Source organism: Struthio camelus, chromosome 1, assembly GCF_040807025.1.
Source record: "Struthio camelus isolate bStrCam1 chromosome 1, bStrCam1.hap1, whole genome shotgun sequence".
Lineage (NCBI taxonomy): Eukaryota > Metazoa > Chordata > Aves > Struthioniformes > Struthionidae > Struthio > Struthio camelus.
The window spans coordinates 193698804-193713438 of record NC_090942.1 but is presented as its reverse complement, the minus strand read 5'-3'; the positions used below and the strand labels follow the sequence as shown (position 1 = coordinate 193713438).

The window sequence follows — 14635 nt, the reverse complement described above, 5'->3', positions numbered from 1 at the left end:
ACAAAAGGAATCCGGAATGGCAATCTCTTAGCTCGGCTTCCTATTAATGAAAATTTATTAAAGAAATCCTTACCAAGCTCGCTTCTTATCCACCAAAGAACCTACTGGGGAGCAGAGAGAGAAGGAATACAAACGTTCATAATCACAGAAGAGCTTTCAGAATTAAATTAAAGTTCATGCATTTTCAAGCAGATATAACTTTTTTAAAAACAATCACCTCATTCTTATCTCTTTCCCGACTGATTTCTCTGGTACCTAATATGGATTAGTCACAGGATTAGAGAAAAAGTTAACCACCAGAAGCCTAAGGACTATGACTACCAGTATTCATAGAACTTTTCACTAAATAAAACCCCTTACCCTTTCTTTTAAACTCCTACTCCAGAACTAAGATTTTAGATAAAAGTAGTGGTTAAAGCTACTGTGGGAATTCCTGCCTTCCAGTGGGTCACATGCTCCCCCACCATGACGAACACAAGCAACTGTAAGGAGGAAAGTGTGTACAAAGGAAAAGATAAGGTACCAAGCAAACGTGGTCCTACATGCCCATCTGGAAATAACGCTCCATAATAATTCCTTCCATCTGGTTCCTGCACCTATTTTCCGTGAGGCAGAGCCAAGCACAGGGGGCATCCATGCAGCCTGGCAAGCTAACTGCAGAAACGGTGCAGGCAAAGGGGCAGACCTTGCCCCTCGCGCTCAACGCGCCTCCTCTCCTGTTTGCCGGCACATCACGGCTCACGCTGCTGCAGGACTCCAGACCCTGCAGCAAGCTCTCCACATTTTAAAGCCTCTCTACTTTTTCGCTTGAAATAAAGCTAGTAACAGCATGAATCCGAATTTGAACATGAAGGATTTTGTAAAGTAAATGTTTGTAAGAGACTAAGCTGATGTTCCTGCCCAAGACAGACAGAATGATTTGCCAGCTGATACTTTTAACGCCAGATAACGGATTCAGCTATTCCCATTCATTGGCTGACAGTTGCAGTAAGTTAGTGAGAGGAGATTTGTTTATAAAGCCTGATTCACTTCCCAACGTGAAGAGACTGCGCTCTTCTTAGGCAAGGGATTATCATCTATAGGTTGTATAACCAACCCTTCTATATAACACGCTGTGTCAATTATAGTGGCCTAACACCCATTGGAGTTGATGTGCTTAAGCTAACTGCTTCCCCTGCCTGAAGAAATCTAGTATATGTCTATTTTTAGTTGATAATGGCAGCTATAGTTTCAAAAACTCCTATCCCATCTTTCGCTCTTTAGAGAGCGATAAAAATATTAACTTCTCAGGCAGTACACAGAACTGCCGAGGCAAGGCTTTGGTAGACCTAATATACACTTTTGGAGTTTAATTACAATTATTCTGGCAGAGTGAGATGTAAAACGGGGCTGACTGGAAGAGCTTACAATGCATATTTCACTGCAGCACAAAAAAAAATACCAAGTTTGTAATTCCAGACATTAAGTAGTTCTAGTCTATGTTTAGAGCACAATAAACCTAAAGGCGTCAATTTTGACTTGACAGATGCATCCTATTCCCACTCCTCTCCCTCAACACAATTAATATTGGGCCAGCTCTATTCCTGTCTTCCTCGGGCTAGTACTTACTATTCTTTCAGCGACCAATAACTTCCCTAACTGAAGCCTGCTTTGACCTCCAGTTTCTAGCACAGGTAGAAGCAGGTACTGATAAAAAATAACTGTTATTGTGGAATATTAAAAGCAGTCATTCAGCTCTGGAAATAAGCATTCAGCAAAGACCTTTCCACCTTCCCTTTAGCAGCTGGCCTGCAGAGAGCAGTCTATGTTCAGGCCGCTGTCTCTTCCAGGTCTCCTGAACTACAGGAGTTTGAAGCAACGGGACCAAAAGGACAAGAGCGGGCACAAGAGCTGTATGGCACACAGTCTGCGTGGGAAAACAGCACAGGCTCAGCAAACCAGAGGCACAAGATATTATACTGGCCTTCCAGGAACTGCAGAAGTGCAATCAGCCTTTGACAGAAGCTTGTCCAGGGAATTAAAAGCAACGTTTACAATCCCAGCCACTCTAAGAGACATGCTTTATGAGCCCAGCCAAGACACTGTGTAGAGGATCTCCCCTGGCACCAAAATGCTGCAGCTGTCTTTAGTCACTTGTGCATGCAGTAAAAGCTATACTGCACCACAAGTTATGTCCATACCACCAAAGCAAAAAGCACCTCTTAAGGAGTTCTACCTGCATGCTGTGCCATGGGTATCCGCTTTAAGACTGGAGGCCTTCACCAAGTCAACTTGAACCACTCTTTGGATAAACCTGTAGCCTATGTTTGCTCTAGTAAAATAAAGGCTGAGAAGGGAGACAGAATTTCTCTGTATCGAATAGGAAAACAGGGAGGGGGCAGGGGAATGAGGAGATACAGCTTAATAAGGATCAAGAAGAAATATTTAAAATAAGGATATTTATTTATAAATAAGGATATTTATTTTAGAAATATTCAAAATAAGGAAAATTCAGCAAATAGGCAAAATGGGTGAGAACTAGTTACATACGGGCTGTCATTCCAGTTTCACAGCACTGAGATTCTTAAAGTTTCCAACAAACATAAGGGGGCAAAATACCTAATGAGGATGAAGCTGGACCCATCCATTAAAAGGGATTACATTACATGGTTTTCTGAGATAAGAGGGAAGTGGATTACGTATCCAGGCAATCCCTTCTAGATCTTTGTGTAGTAAACTGGACCAGAAACACAAACACAGGGAAAAACCTTACGGAATACAGAATTTAGCCGACATCTGTAAGGAAAGAAATCTCAGCATATACACCCTCAGAGAAGCATCCAAGCCAGCGGACATATCTATTAAATAAGCTTGGCTGTACTGCTTCAGAAATCCTAAGCAATGACAAGAAAACAAGCACCAGAACGGAGTAGTTTTCAGTTCTCTCCTGTTTCATCTTATCTTCCATTACAATAAACAGGCTAGATTTCCTGTTAATCACTGGCTAAACCTCCACCCCCATCCCCCTGCCTTTTTTATTCCAAGGCACAGGTGAGCTAAATGTTGCAGAAACAAGAGACTGCTGGTACCTATGGATCTAAATCTTGAAACCATTGAACCAAGAGGATATGTACTATTGTTCTAAACCAACAGAAAAACCCTGTCTGATCTCCCATCTTCTACCAAGCATTAGCTTGCACAAGTGTAATCATGTTTTTGCTGTTCCTTATTACCTTTTAAGCTAAAGTAAAAGCTTTAGCATCAAGTCATGATTAGACCTTAGTAGAGCTTAAAAAAAAAAAAAAAAGCCAAAAGCTGTTTACTTTAAGACCCTAAAATACTCTAAGCACTGTCTGCTTAAGAACACAATTAAGCATTTATTTGCTGTTATAAATGGATTTGAAGCTGAAGGTAAATATACCAAATTTGCACTCACTCCTGGGAGTGCAAAATCTCATTATCTACTACATTCTACACATATGCGAGCATCTTCTTTTTGAACCGCTTCAAGACAGTGCAATGTATTTTCTCTCTCATCTGAATCCAGACGGAATCAGAGAATTCAGTTTGGTGGCAAAATAGGCCTACTCACATTAGGACAGCCTTGCCTTTTCTCATTTCTCTCCACAGGACTCAACATTGAAGGTAACTTCTATTACAGGTTGGTAAAGGTCAACAGCATTGCCTTGTGGAGGTGATCGATGACTATTATTATTTCGAAAACCTATTAGGAACATCAATCACTCACCTCACACTAAGTTAGAATGATACAGAATTTAAAAAATAAAAGGCAACTTTAGCTCAAACACCTCAGTAAACCTGCCAGCAGAAGAACAGTGCTCTCCTACCTAGAACTGTGCTTTGGCATCATCTTAGATTCACTGCTCAAAACCTTAAGAGTTTCCTGAAAAACTTGATTTAAATGGAGAATACACATGGCACAACAAGCAAAGCCCAGACGTTTGAAGTCTGGACAAGGTTAGTTACACAACACTATTTCCTGTACACCAACTAAGAGGAAAAGTAAAACACTGCTTTTTTCAACCCAGCCTCCACAGCTGTTCTCCCATTTATGAAGATGACAGCTGTACTGGGTCTATCAAAAAATTCAGCAAAGTCTGCTTTCCAAAACTTATTCTCCATTTTCTGATCTCCAAGGTATCTAGTCTGACCATGATTTATTTGTAGTTTCAAATCATTAGGCACACAAACTATGACACATGAAGAGCCGTAAGAGATGGATATGGTTTAGTCATTATGTAAAGTCCCCTCCCTGAAGGGCTGCCTGGTAAATCTTCCCATCTCCTGCTTCTCATTTCTCAACATCGTTCTTCCAGTTTTCCAGGCTTACTCCATCCACTCACTCAACCCACTTGCTGGGGGTGCTCACTATGCCTGGGCAGATGTTCGTTTTCTGGTTTCTCCATTTATGCATTTGATTTTTCACTCCACAAAAGTTAAGAGGACCATTTCATTCTCTCTTGCCTAAAATGACCAGTGCAGGACAAGGATCTGCTGAACAGGATCTGCTGTCTCTACTGCTTGTGGTTATACTCAGCACCCGTGCGCTGCACTCTGTGGCCACCGCTCCTTCCCCTCCCACCGCGCCCACTACATCCTGCAGAACTACGGCTGCATCCATCCCGCCCTCAAACCATATGCAGAAGGGAAATAGCTGCAGTTTTTCTTGATCCTGTGTTTGCAACAGATTATGCTAGGAACTACTGCAATTCTGCTCAAATCCCTGGGCAAATATATGCAGACACCTGCGGAGTTTTATATAAAACCACTGGTATTTGACAGGCATGATGTAAGTACCATGGGTAAGGCAATTAAATGTGGCTTCTGGGGAGCTTTCATGTCAATGGTCTTTCACAGCCTGAGAGGTTACAGTGCACAGAATGCAGTGCTGTACAGAAGATACTCCTGCAAAAGCCCGTTTCTTTCCTCAGGGCACTGCCCATTGTTTATGACGCTTTTAAAGCTCCCTAGCACAGGAGCAGAGCATGCCTGTATTATGCCTCCCCACTTTCTCCCTTCCATTTCTTCTCTGAGCCCCCCCCAGCCCCCCCGAGCACATCCTAACTTCTCTTAAGGCTGTTGCAAACAGCATTTTACAAAACAAGAGACAGCAGTTTTTTGGAAGCGCTCCTTTGCCACTTCTGAGCAGTTCTCTTGCATATATTACCATGCACATGAAAGCTGTTGCTGGGAAACCTGTGCAGAGATCACAATCAGTAGAAACCGTGCAGGAACTGGTGCAGCTGGAGAGAAGGAAAGGGAAAGGGGGGGAGGGAAAAAAAAAAAAAAACCATCGCTCAACAATCAAAATCCTGTAAGACAGAGCAAACAAGGTACAGACATATTTTTATTGTGCCACAACCTCAGGTGCCATTTGAGAGCTTCAGTCCACTAACTGACCCTCACTGAATGAATCTGCCTTACTAGCTTAGTAGCTTCAAAAACACTGCAATATAAGGCTGGGTATTGCAGCTGTTTGTAGCATCACTGCCTCCTCTGGACATCTTTAGCTTTAGGAGAAAAAATAGCTTTCCTGTAATGGTGCATTTTTAGTTAAGCACCAGCTCTCTATCGCATAGTTACTCGATAACTGGCATTTGTTTCTTTTCCAGGGGCTGCGGGGCAAACTTAAGGGCGGTATTGTGAAGTTCCCTTGAACGCTCTCTGGAGCATTGTGCAGCTTCAGAGCTGCAGAGGAAGGTCACCGAGCCAAAGAGCAAAGCGTGAGAGGTATAAGACGTGGTGACAAGAGAACCAATCACCATGTAAACAGGTGCCAGTGAAATTAAAACAGGGTTGCAAATGACAAGAAGAAAAAAGGCAAAATGGTTAATACAGGAGACATGCACCATCCCTAAACTTGCTGCAGCTCAGAGTGTTGTGCAGGAGCTGGCAGAAAATGAGGCTGCATTAATTCCAATGGAAGGTATATTAAGCAGCTATTCAAATAAAGCTTTTAAGATACAACACGTGTCTTTGAATATACAAGTACTTTTTATATAAAGCAAAATCTCTAAATCAGAGAGGGGGAAAAATATACTACATTCCATACTCTAGCAGGTCAAGCACCTAATGTTCCACCATGTTTTGAGGTCTTACTGCACAGCTGAAACTGGGTTTGTGCAAGTCTTTGTCCAAGCCATGCCATAATATCACATCTTTTCAAGTACTATATAGCAGTTAAGACATGCATTTAATACAATTGCAGGAGTTGCCCCAATTTGACCTTCATGAGCTAGCAGTAACAGTACAGCTCAAATCAGAAAGACAAGACTAAATCCTTGTCCTGTAAAATTTAAGTAACACTAAGTACTCTGGGGAGAGCGGCATAAGGCAAGGTTTATACAAACTTTATCATCAGATTTCACCAGCTCATCACCTGGTGGCATGAAATGCCATGGTGGGATGAGGAAAAAATACATCGCAAGTCCCTTACTACCTGACAAATTACTAAGTAGAGTTTCTCATAACCAACAAGTACTTGGCAAAATATTTTATGTGCTAGTCCAAGGATTTTGGCATCTCAACAGGATACATGTTAGTCAAATCAGGAACAGTTACTTTTCAACATCTGGAACAATTTCTGTTTCCATGAGCTTTTGGATCTTCTGTCTTCTCTTAAACCTCTTGCCAACATCCACTTCTTACACTCAGACAGCCAGCACTAACCTCCGCCCTGAGCTTTATTCCAAATACAGTCATCAAGTTGCAACACATCCACTTAGTCAACAAATAAATAAATCCAGAGCAAACAAGTTGCATCTACAACAATAGGCCTCTTATGAATTTTCACTCTGGTAATCCCAAGTTCCTTCATTTTCGTTCAACAATTTTATCTGTCACTGATGTTTTTAATCAAATTTTTAAAAGCCCCCAGGTAGAAAGAAGTCTTTTTACACCGGTGGAGAACATTCACACCTTCTGCACTGCTTAAACTACTGTTCCTACTGCAATAACCTTGGTGTGAAATCTACAGGCTTGGACCGACATACACAGACCCAGTATCAAAATTAGTTCTTTCGCCACCTCCACTTCTGGTGCGGACCGAAAGCCACACACAAAGCAGAGTGGCTGTCAGGGACATAACCCTATGTTTGGATGAGAATTATAAACCCATTTTGCAACCATAGCTCTGCAGAGCAATCTCTGTATATCAGTCCACCACAGCAGAAAGGAAATCAAGCAAGTTTACTAGGGGTTTGCAATGCCTCACGTCCTGCCTGGATGCAGTATCGAGAGTGAAGAGTCCCACCCCTCCCTTAAGTGTTTCACAGGCATAGGTTATCTTAACTGTGCATGAACTATAATGCTATATACTTTATGTTCTGGATCCAGACAAGAACATCACAAGGAAAAAAGGACTGCTAATTTTTGAGAGTTGAAAGATCATACTTGGAACGCACATCAGAAGGATGTCAAAGACAACCCCCACATTTTTTGCCAGGTATACGTTCCTAGTGCAGCACTGGTTTAGTAAACTCTAGACTTTATCTATACAAGAACGTCATTCGTTCTGTATATCCCTTAAGCAAACTGCCTATTAGCATATCCAGAAGACAAGCCTTGACAACAAACTAAAGGCACATCTACGTTTAAGATCCCCAAACCGTAAAACAAACCAAGCAATACAAATTCTGTACAGTTAGGTTGATGTGAGATAAAGACACTAATACGAACTCACATGACAGTCTGGGCTCAATGCCACTTACATTCACACTGTGCTCCATATAAAGAAGTTGAGACATCTCGGTACTACAGGAACTAAAGATGATACAAGGTAGTAGAGAAGACAAAGGTCTCCACTCCCATATTTTTAAATAGCTTAATTTCTCTGGCATACAATTCACAGATAGATTTTTGTCTCCTTCTAGGAGACCAGAAAGCCTGTTTTTTAAAAAAGAAAATGGAAGGCTTTTGACAATTTTCAGTTGTGGACTACAACAGCTTTTATTTCACATGAATACTTCAAAGAAAGCAATTCTTGTCTGCAATACCTACACCCCCAAGCCATGTTACATGCAAGTTAGAACGGAAATTTCACCCCAAAGGAGGCACAGAGCAGAGTTTACCATTGTCAGGCAATTTGTCTACACCACCACCTTCCTAAAAATGTCTTTCACCTACAATACTGTCAGTAGCACCAAAAAAGGATGGTTAGGGGCAAAGAGCAGGTTTACCACTACGACATCTACCCCCCTCTGACCAGTTTTGCGTGGTGACCCATGATCAAAACATCAGACACCCAACTGAATTAGCATCCACATCACTGGCAGACTCTTGGGAAATCCAGAAGTTTGTTTACACCAGACAGAATTGGTGCTACTGAAAACCGGGTGAGTCAGTACACTTCTCCCACAGTATCCCCATGCTCAGGTAAGATTAATGACACTAAATCTTCTCTTCTCTGGAGCACTGAGAAATAGATATGTCTGAACTTGACAGGCCAGTGACCTACTTTTCAGAAGTGCCCAACACCCACGACTCCCTCTGAAGTCAACAAAAGACAAGGACACGTTGCAATTTCAAAACTGCAGTACATGCTTTTTACATACAAGAAGCTAATGAAAACTTAGGGCCTTCTGTGCACACTAGAAAAACACAGTTTTAGCCTTACGTGTAGACTCTCGGGTGTTTGATTCTATATATCACTTGAGACTTTACGTGCTTGGATGTACGCGTCTGATAATTCCACTGGTTTGCTGTCAGGCAAAAGAGCATGGATGAAAGCTAACAATCTCTTTCTTATACCCCCATCTCATCAGATTAATAAATTCTTGGATAACAAATTCTGCCACTCTTAATTTTCACCTGCCTGGGTAGGTGCATCCCTTTTCCTTAGAAGGTAAAAACAGAAGAAAATTACACTGTATCCTTCTCACGGTATCTCAGTGGCTGGTACTGTAAAGGGAGAGAGATTCAGTGTATTTTGCCATAATAAGCAACCAGCCAAAACAATTAGGAGCCGGAGACAATGTGCGCAGCTGAGCTGACATGATTGATTAGGATTCGGGAAGGAAAATATGCAGAATACACAGGTGATGCACAATGTGTAAAGTTCAGACAGTTATAAATACGTAAAACCTCTGGGCTACCTTCTTTCTCCACCTATTCCTTTCTTTCCGAGGAACAACCACGCTCTGTAGTATTACTCAGTTTTCATTTTACTTCTGAAAGTATGTGCATTTATGCGCTATAAAAACAGTTCAATGCTATATAGTGCGTGACTATATCTGCATAGCTTACTTAGTTTTCCATTTAAAATACATCTTAAAGGGTTTATGCACTAAATAAAGCCTTTAAAGTGGAGCCTACTTATTGTGTATGTTAACAGACCACTAGCAACTTCAACGTTGATATATTCAGCCACTAACCACAGAGCCAAGGGAGGACTCTTTCCTCTTCATTTCAAGACAGCTGTCCTATCCAGTCTAAAGCAAATGCTGGAAATGCCAAATCATTCCAGCTGAAGTTTATTGCAAAAGTTTCAGAACATCTTTTTCATACGGTCAATACTTATTGCAGGCTGGTAAACTCAATCAAAAATCACTTATTTTCATAAAAAGTTAAGAGATAAATAACATCTTCATAATCATCCTTTAGAGTTTCCAGGAATCTCAGAAAGCCCTCCCTATTCGTTCCAAGGCCATTAAACAACATCAGCATTAACACTAAAAGACAGATCTAAACAGGAAGAAATATCGTAATGATCTACATAAACCTAATCATAAGATCCAGTTATTTCAAGTCTGGGAAGCGATGCTTCCACCCTAGACATTGAGAAAACTCCAAGTTTGATTCCCATACTGCTACTCTTTCCAAATAAGTTTTAGACTCCAAATGTTTTCATTACAATAAAAATTTTAACACAGATATAAAATTAAAGGAGGCATTATTTTTTGCTCAAAAGCCATCAACCAACAGCTTTGTGCCTAAAGAAATAAAATGCATAATGAAAATTTACAGCATCTCAAAAACGCTGCAAACCAGTTCCACAAGCAGAGAGATTACTTGGCTAGCACCTTTACAAAGAAAATAACCCGGGAACCTCCAGACTTAATACAGTATATGAAGTATCCTTAGAGCCTCAGGTAGAAGATTTCTTTACCCAGTTTCATCAGTAGGCAGGACCTAACTGACCCAGGGTGGAGGAGTTGGCTTTGTTCTGGGATGGGATGGAAGAGGGTTTTGCAAGAGAACCAGCATGTTTCTTAGTGAGAAACTCCTGGTCTCCACCTCACTACTTGTTTCTTGAACCTGACATCTCAGTTACTAGTGGAACAAGGATCTCTTGCCAATCGCTTTCTCTACAAAGAAATACTAACTTGGAGCATCACCCTATTCTTAATAATTCATACCTGCTAAAATAACAATAACAGAAGATACTTATTTTTTCTAATGGGGGTGAGGGGAGAGACAGAGACACCTCATACAGGAACAAAAATGTTTCAGGAATACTTTTTTTTATAGATAAAAAGAACTGGCCGAGTAAGCCTAACAAGCTACAATAAGCCAAAACACACTCAAGCTTTATTCAGCTTCACAATAGTAAGCACAAAAGTAAAGAAAGTAAAATTTTGGTCAAATAACAATGTAAAATTCCACTTAAAGTCTCTTTCGCAGTGTACCTGTTCTAAGTAGCTCATCTATTTCTTCTTGCTATAAGGCACGAAAGCTCACTTGGAGGCCACAGCTTAGATGAACTTAAGTGATCTTGAGTTTGCACGGTTTACATTTTTAACAGCTAGCTGAAAACTAACTCACAGTGAGGATAAAGACAGGATGAAAGAAATACTGACAGGTTTTAGAAAAGCTAGTACAGAGATAAAAAGCAGACACTCCCTGTGAGAATACAGGTCTGAAGAGAAAGAGTCCACAAAAACACCTTGAAAATCAAAAGGTATTCACACATAGATCAACATTTTTCTTTCAAATGTGCAGTTGGGAACACATGTTACATTCTATGTGCTTGAGCTATAAAGAAATATGTGAAATAATTATTTATGGACTCCATAAGAAAAATAAGCTCTTGCTTTAAAGGAAGACATCTTCAGAACTTAATTTTGAAACTTCAGCTGTAAGGCTGAAAAAAGTTTTAACAGCTTCAGAAGGGCAAGAATTGCCTCTGAGGAGCTTCAGACACGCATTCATCGCGCACGGCACAACTAAATGGTCTCAAAGCACTCTGCTCTTTGGCAGCTTTACAACGCAGGATTTAACTCCAAGATCTTATCATTGAGATATGGTATTTTTAAACAACTACCAAGAAATATGCGGAGGGGAAACAGGAACTAGAACTACTGCTTTGGCCCATGGCACCACTTTCTTTGGGGAAGGTCAGCGAAAGACCTCCATGGCCCCCCCGGCAGCCACGCAGCCATCCTTGCGATGAAACCTATCCGCAGTCCCATTTTTAACACGTTCAGAGAAGGCATACAAGTTGTCACACTGGAAGTTTCAGCAGTGCCCCAGCCTACTCATTTTACTTACTGACCCAGCTGCCGGGGGGGGGGGGGAGGGGAACATGCTTGTCACCCCATCGTGACGGGTGACCCCTGCCCCAGGCTCCCTCTCGACCACAAGCGGATGCGGTCACCAGCCCAAACCCCAGTCCGTACGTGGGACCCCTGGGCCCCACTGGTGCTTTACTGGAGGCTCGCCTGCCTGACACCTGCCACGCCGCGGGCGCAGACCCAGCCGGCCAGACAGAGAAGGACTTTGGTGGTGGGTCACCATCCCCCAGTGATGGACCACTGCCACCAGTGGAGAGGGACCACCATCCCGCGAGCGAGGGACTACCCCGGTGATGGACTGATGAGTGAGGGACCACCGCCAGCCGCGGTGATGGACCGCCACCACCACCACCTCCCCCCGGTGAGGGACCACCAGCCCCGCTGATGGACCGCCACCACCACCTCCCCCCGGTGAGGGACCACCAGCCCCGCTGATGGACCGCCACCACCACCTCCCCCCGGTGAGGGACCACCAGCCCCGCTGATGGACCGCCACCACCACCTCCCCCCGGTGAGGGACCACCAGCCCCGCTGATGGACCGCCACCACCACCTCCCCCCGGTGAGGGGCCACCCCCGGCGGCGGCGGCGTGGCCCTGCCCGAGCCGGGCTAACGGGAGCTGCCGGGCCCCGGGGCGGCGCCGTGAGGAGGCGGCGGCGGCGGCCCGCGCCGCTCCCGCTACCTGTCCTCGGAGACGCTGATGACCCCGTCCTCCTTGGGCACGATGGCTGCCATGTTCACCACCTCCGGCGAGCCCTCCACTTTGTGGAGCAGCAGCGGCTTACGGGTCAGCGCTTTGGGCTGCGGCTCGGCCGCCATGGGGGCCGGCGGGTGGGCGCCGGCGCTGCTGCGAGCGGCGGGCGGCCGCGCTGGCGCGGCGGCGGCGGCGGCGGCGGCGGCGGAGGAGGAGGAGGAGGAGGAGAAGGAGGAGGGACTCGCTGGTGCCGGGCGCCGCGGCGCATCCCCCGACCGCCCCGCGGACTCCCTGGGAAGCAGGAACCAGCGCGGCGGCAGCGGCGCCGGCGGCGGCGCCCCCCCCGGGGCCGGGCCGGGCCGGGGCGGGGCGGCAGCGGCGGGGCGGGGCGGGGCGTCCGGGCCGGCCCGGCCTCCGGGGCGCGGCGCTGCGCCGGGGCGGGGGCGGAGGGGGAAATGGCGGCTGTCCGCCGCCGCCGCCATGTCGCGGCTCGGGCCGGGGCTCGCCGCGGGGCTGGGCCGCCCCAGGGGGGACCCCCCCCAACCACCCCCAAACACGGGGCTTGGCCGAAACCCTGTTAACGCCTGGCGTCCCGCTGTGGTCGGGGGTGGGGGGGAAGAGGCGCTTCCAGACGGCAATTCATCTCGCCTGTTACCGACTTTTTTTTTTTCTTTCAGGTCCAAGACTGGTCAATTAAAACATACGTTGCAGCATACGCGTCTTAAATACCCGCTTTCGCGGGCGAGCGGTCCGTGCTGTCGGCAGGTGGGTGCGGATTCAGCCAAGCGGCTGCGGGGCTCGGCTGCGGTTAGATTGCTTCTTCCCATCCGAGTTTATTTTACGATTCAAAGGTCAGCGTATGAGATAAATAGAAGATTTCTGCGGGTGCTTTAGATAAGTAGGTCCTTGTTATATTAAATTGCCATTTCTATTATTTTCTGCATCACACAGTGTTTATGCTGTTGAACAATTTCTGAGTGGTGTTCAGTGCTATGCACGGTGTTGAAAATGAGTGAAATAAAACACCGGGCCTCCGAACAGAACTGACTGTTAAGTCCCAAGCTTCCCGGTATGCACAGATTCATAACAGAACGCGTGCAGGGTTTCTTCTGTGATGAAGGCAGAAATTCACCCTTAGAAAGTTTATTCCTAAGAGAAATGCAACTGAACTCTAGCACCTGGTTTTCAGCCAGATGCTGCTTTTCACCCACTTTTCCTGCTGGATTCATTAGGGTGTACCCCAAGGTCAGAGCGTTTGCCCAAAGGTCTGTGCTGAAGTCAGTGGAGAAAGCACTTGCTCTAGAGGTGTATGCCAAAGGCTAACGTTCATAATCTATTTCTAGAGTTCTGGAAAATCACACTAACATGTCCGAACGGTTGTCCTTCATTGCAGAAGTGATCTGCAGACTGGACAATGCTACTGAAGCTGTAACTGTAAATTTACCCACAGTAAGCCAAAAAATAGCAATTGTCTGTGCAAAAATGGTGCTCCTGCCCATCAGCAGAAAAACGGAGGAGACTGTTCTGAGCGCAGCAGATACGGATATATTTATTGTGCAGTTTGTGACAAAAGATTGTCATTTATAGAAGTGAAACCAAACTACAGATACATAAAACCCCAAACCCGGGAATTTACTTTTTCTATGAGAGTAACATACACTATCAGCAAAAGAACGAATACCAGTGCTATTTGCAGGGTCAGCACTTACCTTGCTTATCTAGTAGATAGCAAACAAAGGAAAGAGTTAATTCTTTGGGGCAGGACTAAATTTTCACAATGTTTAGTAATCTGATAGTGTTGCACCAAACAAGCAAGCAATATCTGCAGATATTGCAAGACAGCAAGACATTCAAGCCTTACTTGACTGGACTATTTGAGATTCACAGTATACGGTGTAGGGGGGGAAGACCTGGTCAGGAGCAGACAATGGCTATGTATTGGCTTATAGAAAATGAGTCTGTAATCACAAACTATTTACCAGAGTGTGATCATGCATCTGTGATCCCATTAATAGCATCCCTTTCTCACAGGTCCTAAAAGGGAACTACTACTAAAGAAGCAAAGATGCAGACCAATCCTCTTATTGCTATGTATGACCCTGCAGTTCTAGGCCAAACACACCGCTGGAATGTGCTTGTCTTGCTGCTTACTGAGACATGCACTATACTGTTCTTTAAAGCTGTCTATATTTTTGACAGCTTTCAGAACTGACATGTCTCAGAAAATGTCTTTAAAAACTGAAGTCTGAGGAAGTCTGGCAGGGTCTGCTGTCTTTGTAGTTGTTTGTATTCAAGACTTGGCAGCCTGTGTTGCTCACAGATAAACAATGGCTGAGAGCATGCTGGACAACATATTGCAGGCCCTTGAGAGACCTAGAATGTTTTTTGCCAGACAGAGAGGCCTTGGGAGAAGAAAGTAATGAAGAAAATG

General features: G+C 44.5%; 1 protein-coding gene across 5 annotated transcripts in view; it reads right to left on the bottom strand.

The window, feature by feature from the left end:
* WDFY2 (WD repeat and FYVE domain containing 2) overlaps positions 1-12551 on the bottom strand; it is an 82177-nt gene extending 69626 nt beyond the window's left edge. For 3 of the 5 annotated variants that reach the window (XR_011138643.1, XR_011138641.1, XR_011138642.1), the window contains exon 1: positions 12193-12550. Coding sequence is in view for 1 of the 5 variants with exons in the window: in XM_068929908.1 (XP_068786009.1) it covers positions 12193-12329 (137 nt within the window). In the remaining 4 variants the exon portion in view is untranslated. Of the gene's footprint in view, positions 1-12192 lie in introns of all 5 variants that reach the window. The other 2 variants (XR_011138640.1, XM_068929908.1) reach the window with 1 other exon arrangement.
* Positions 12552-14635: the final 2084 nt, after the last annotated feature.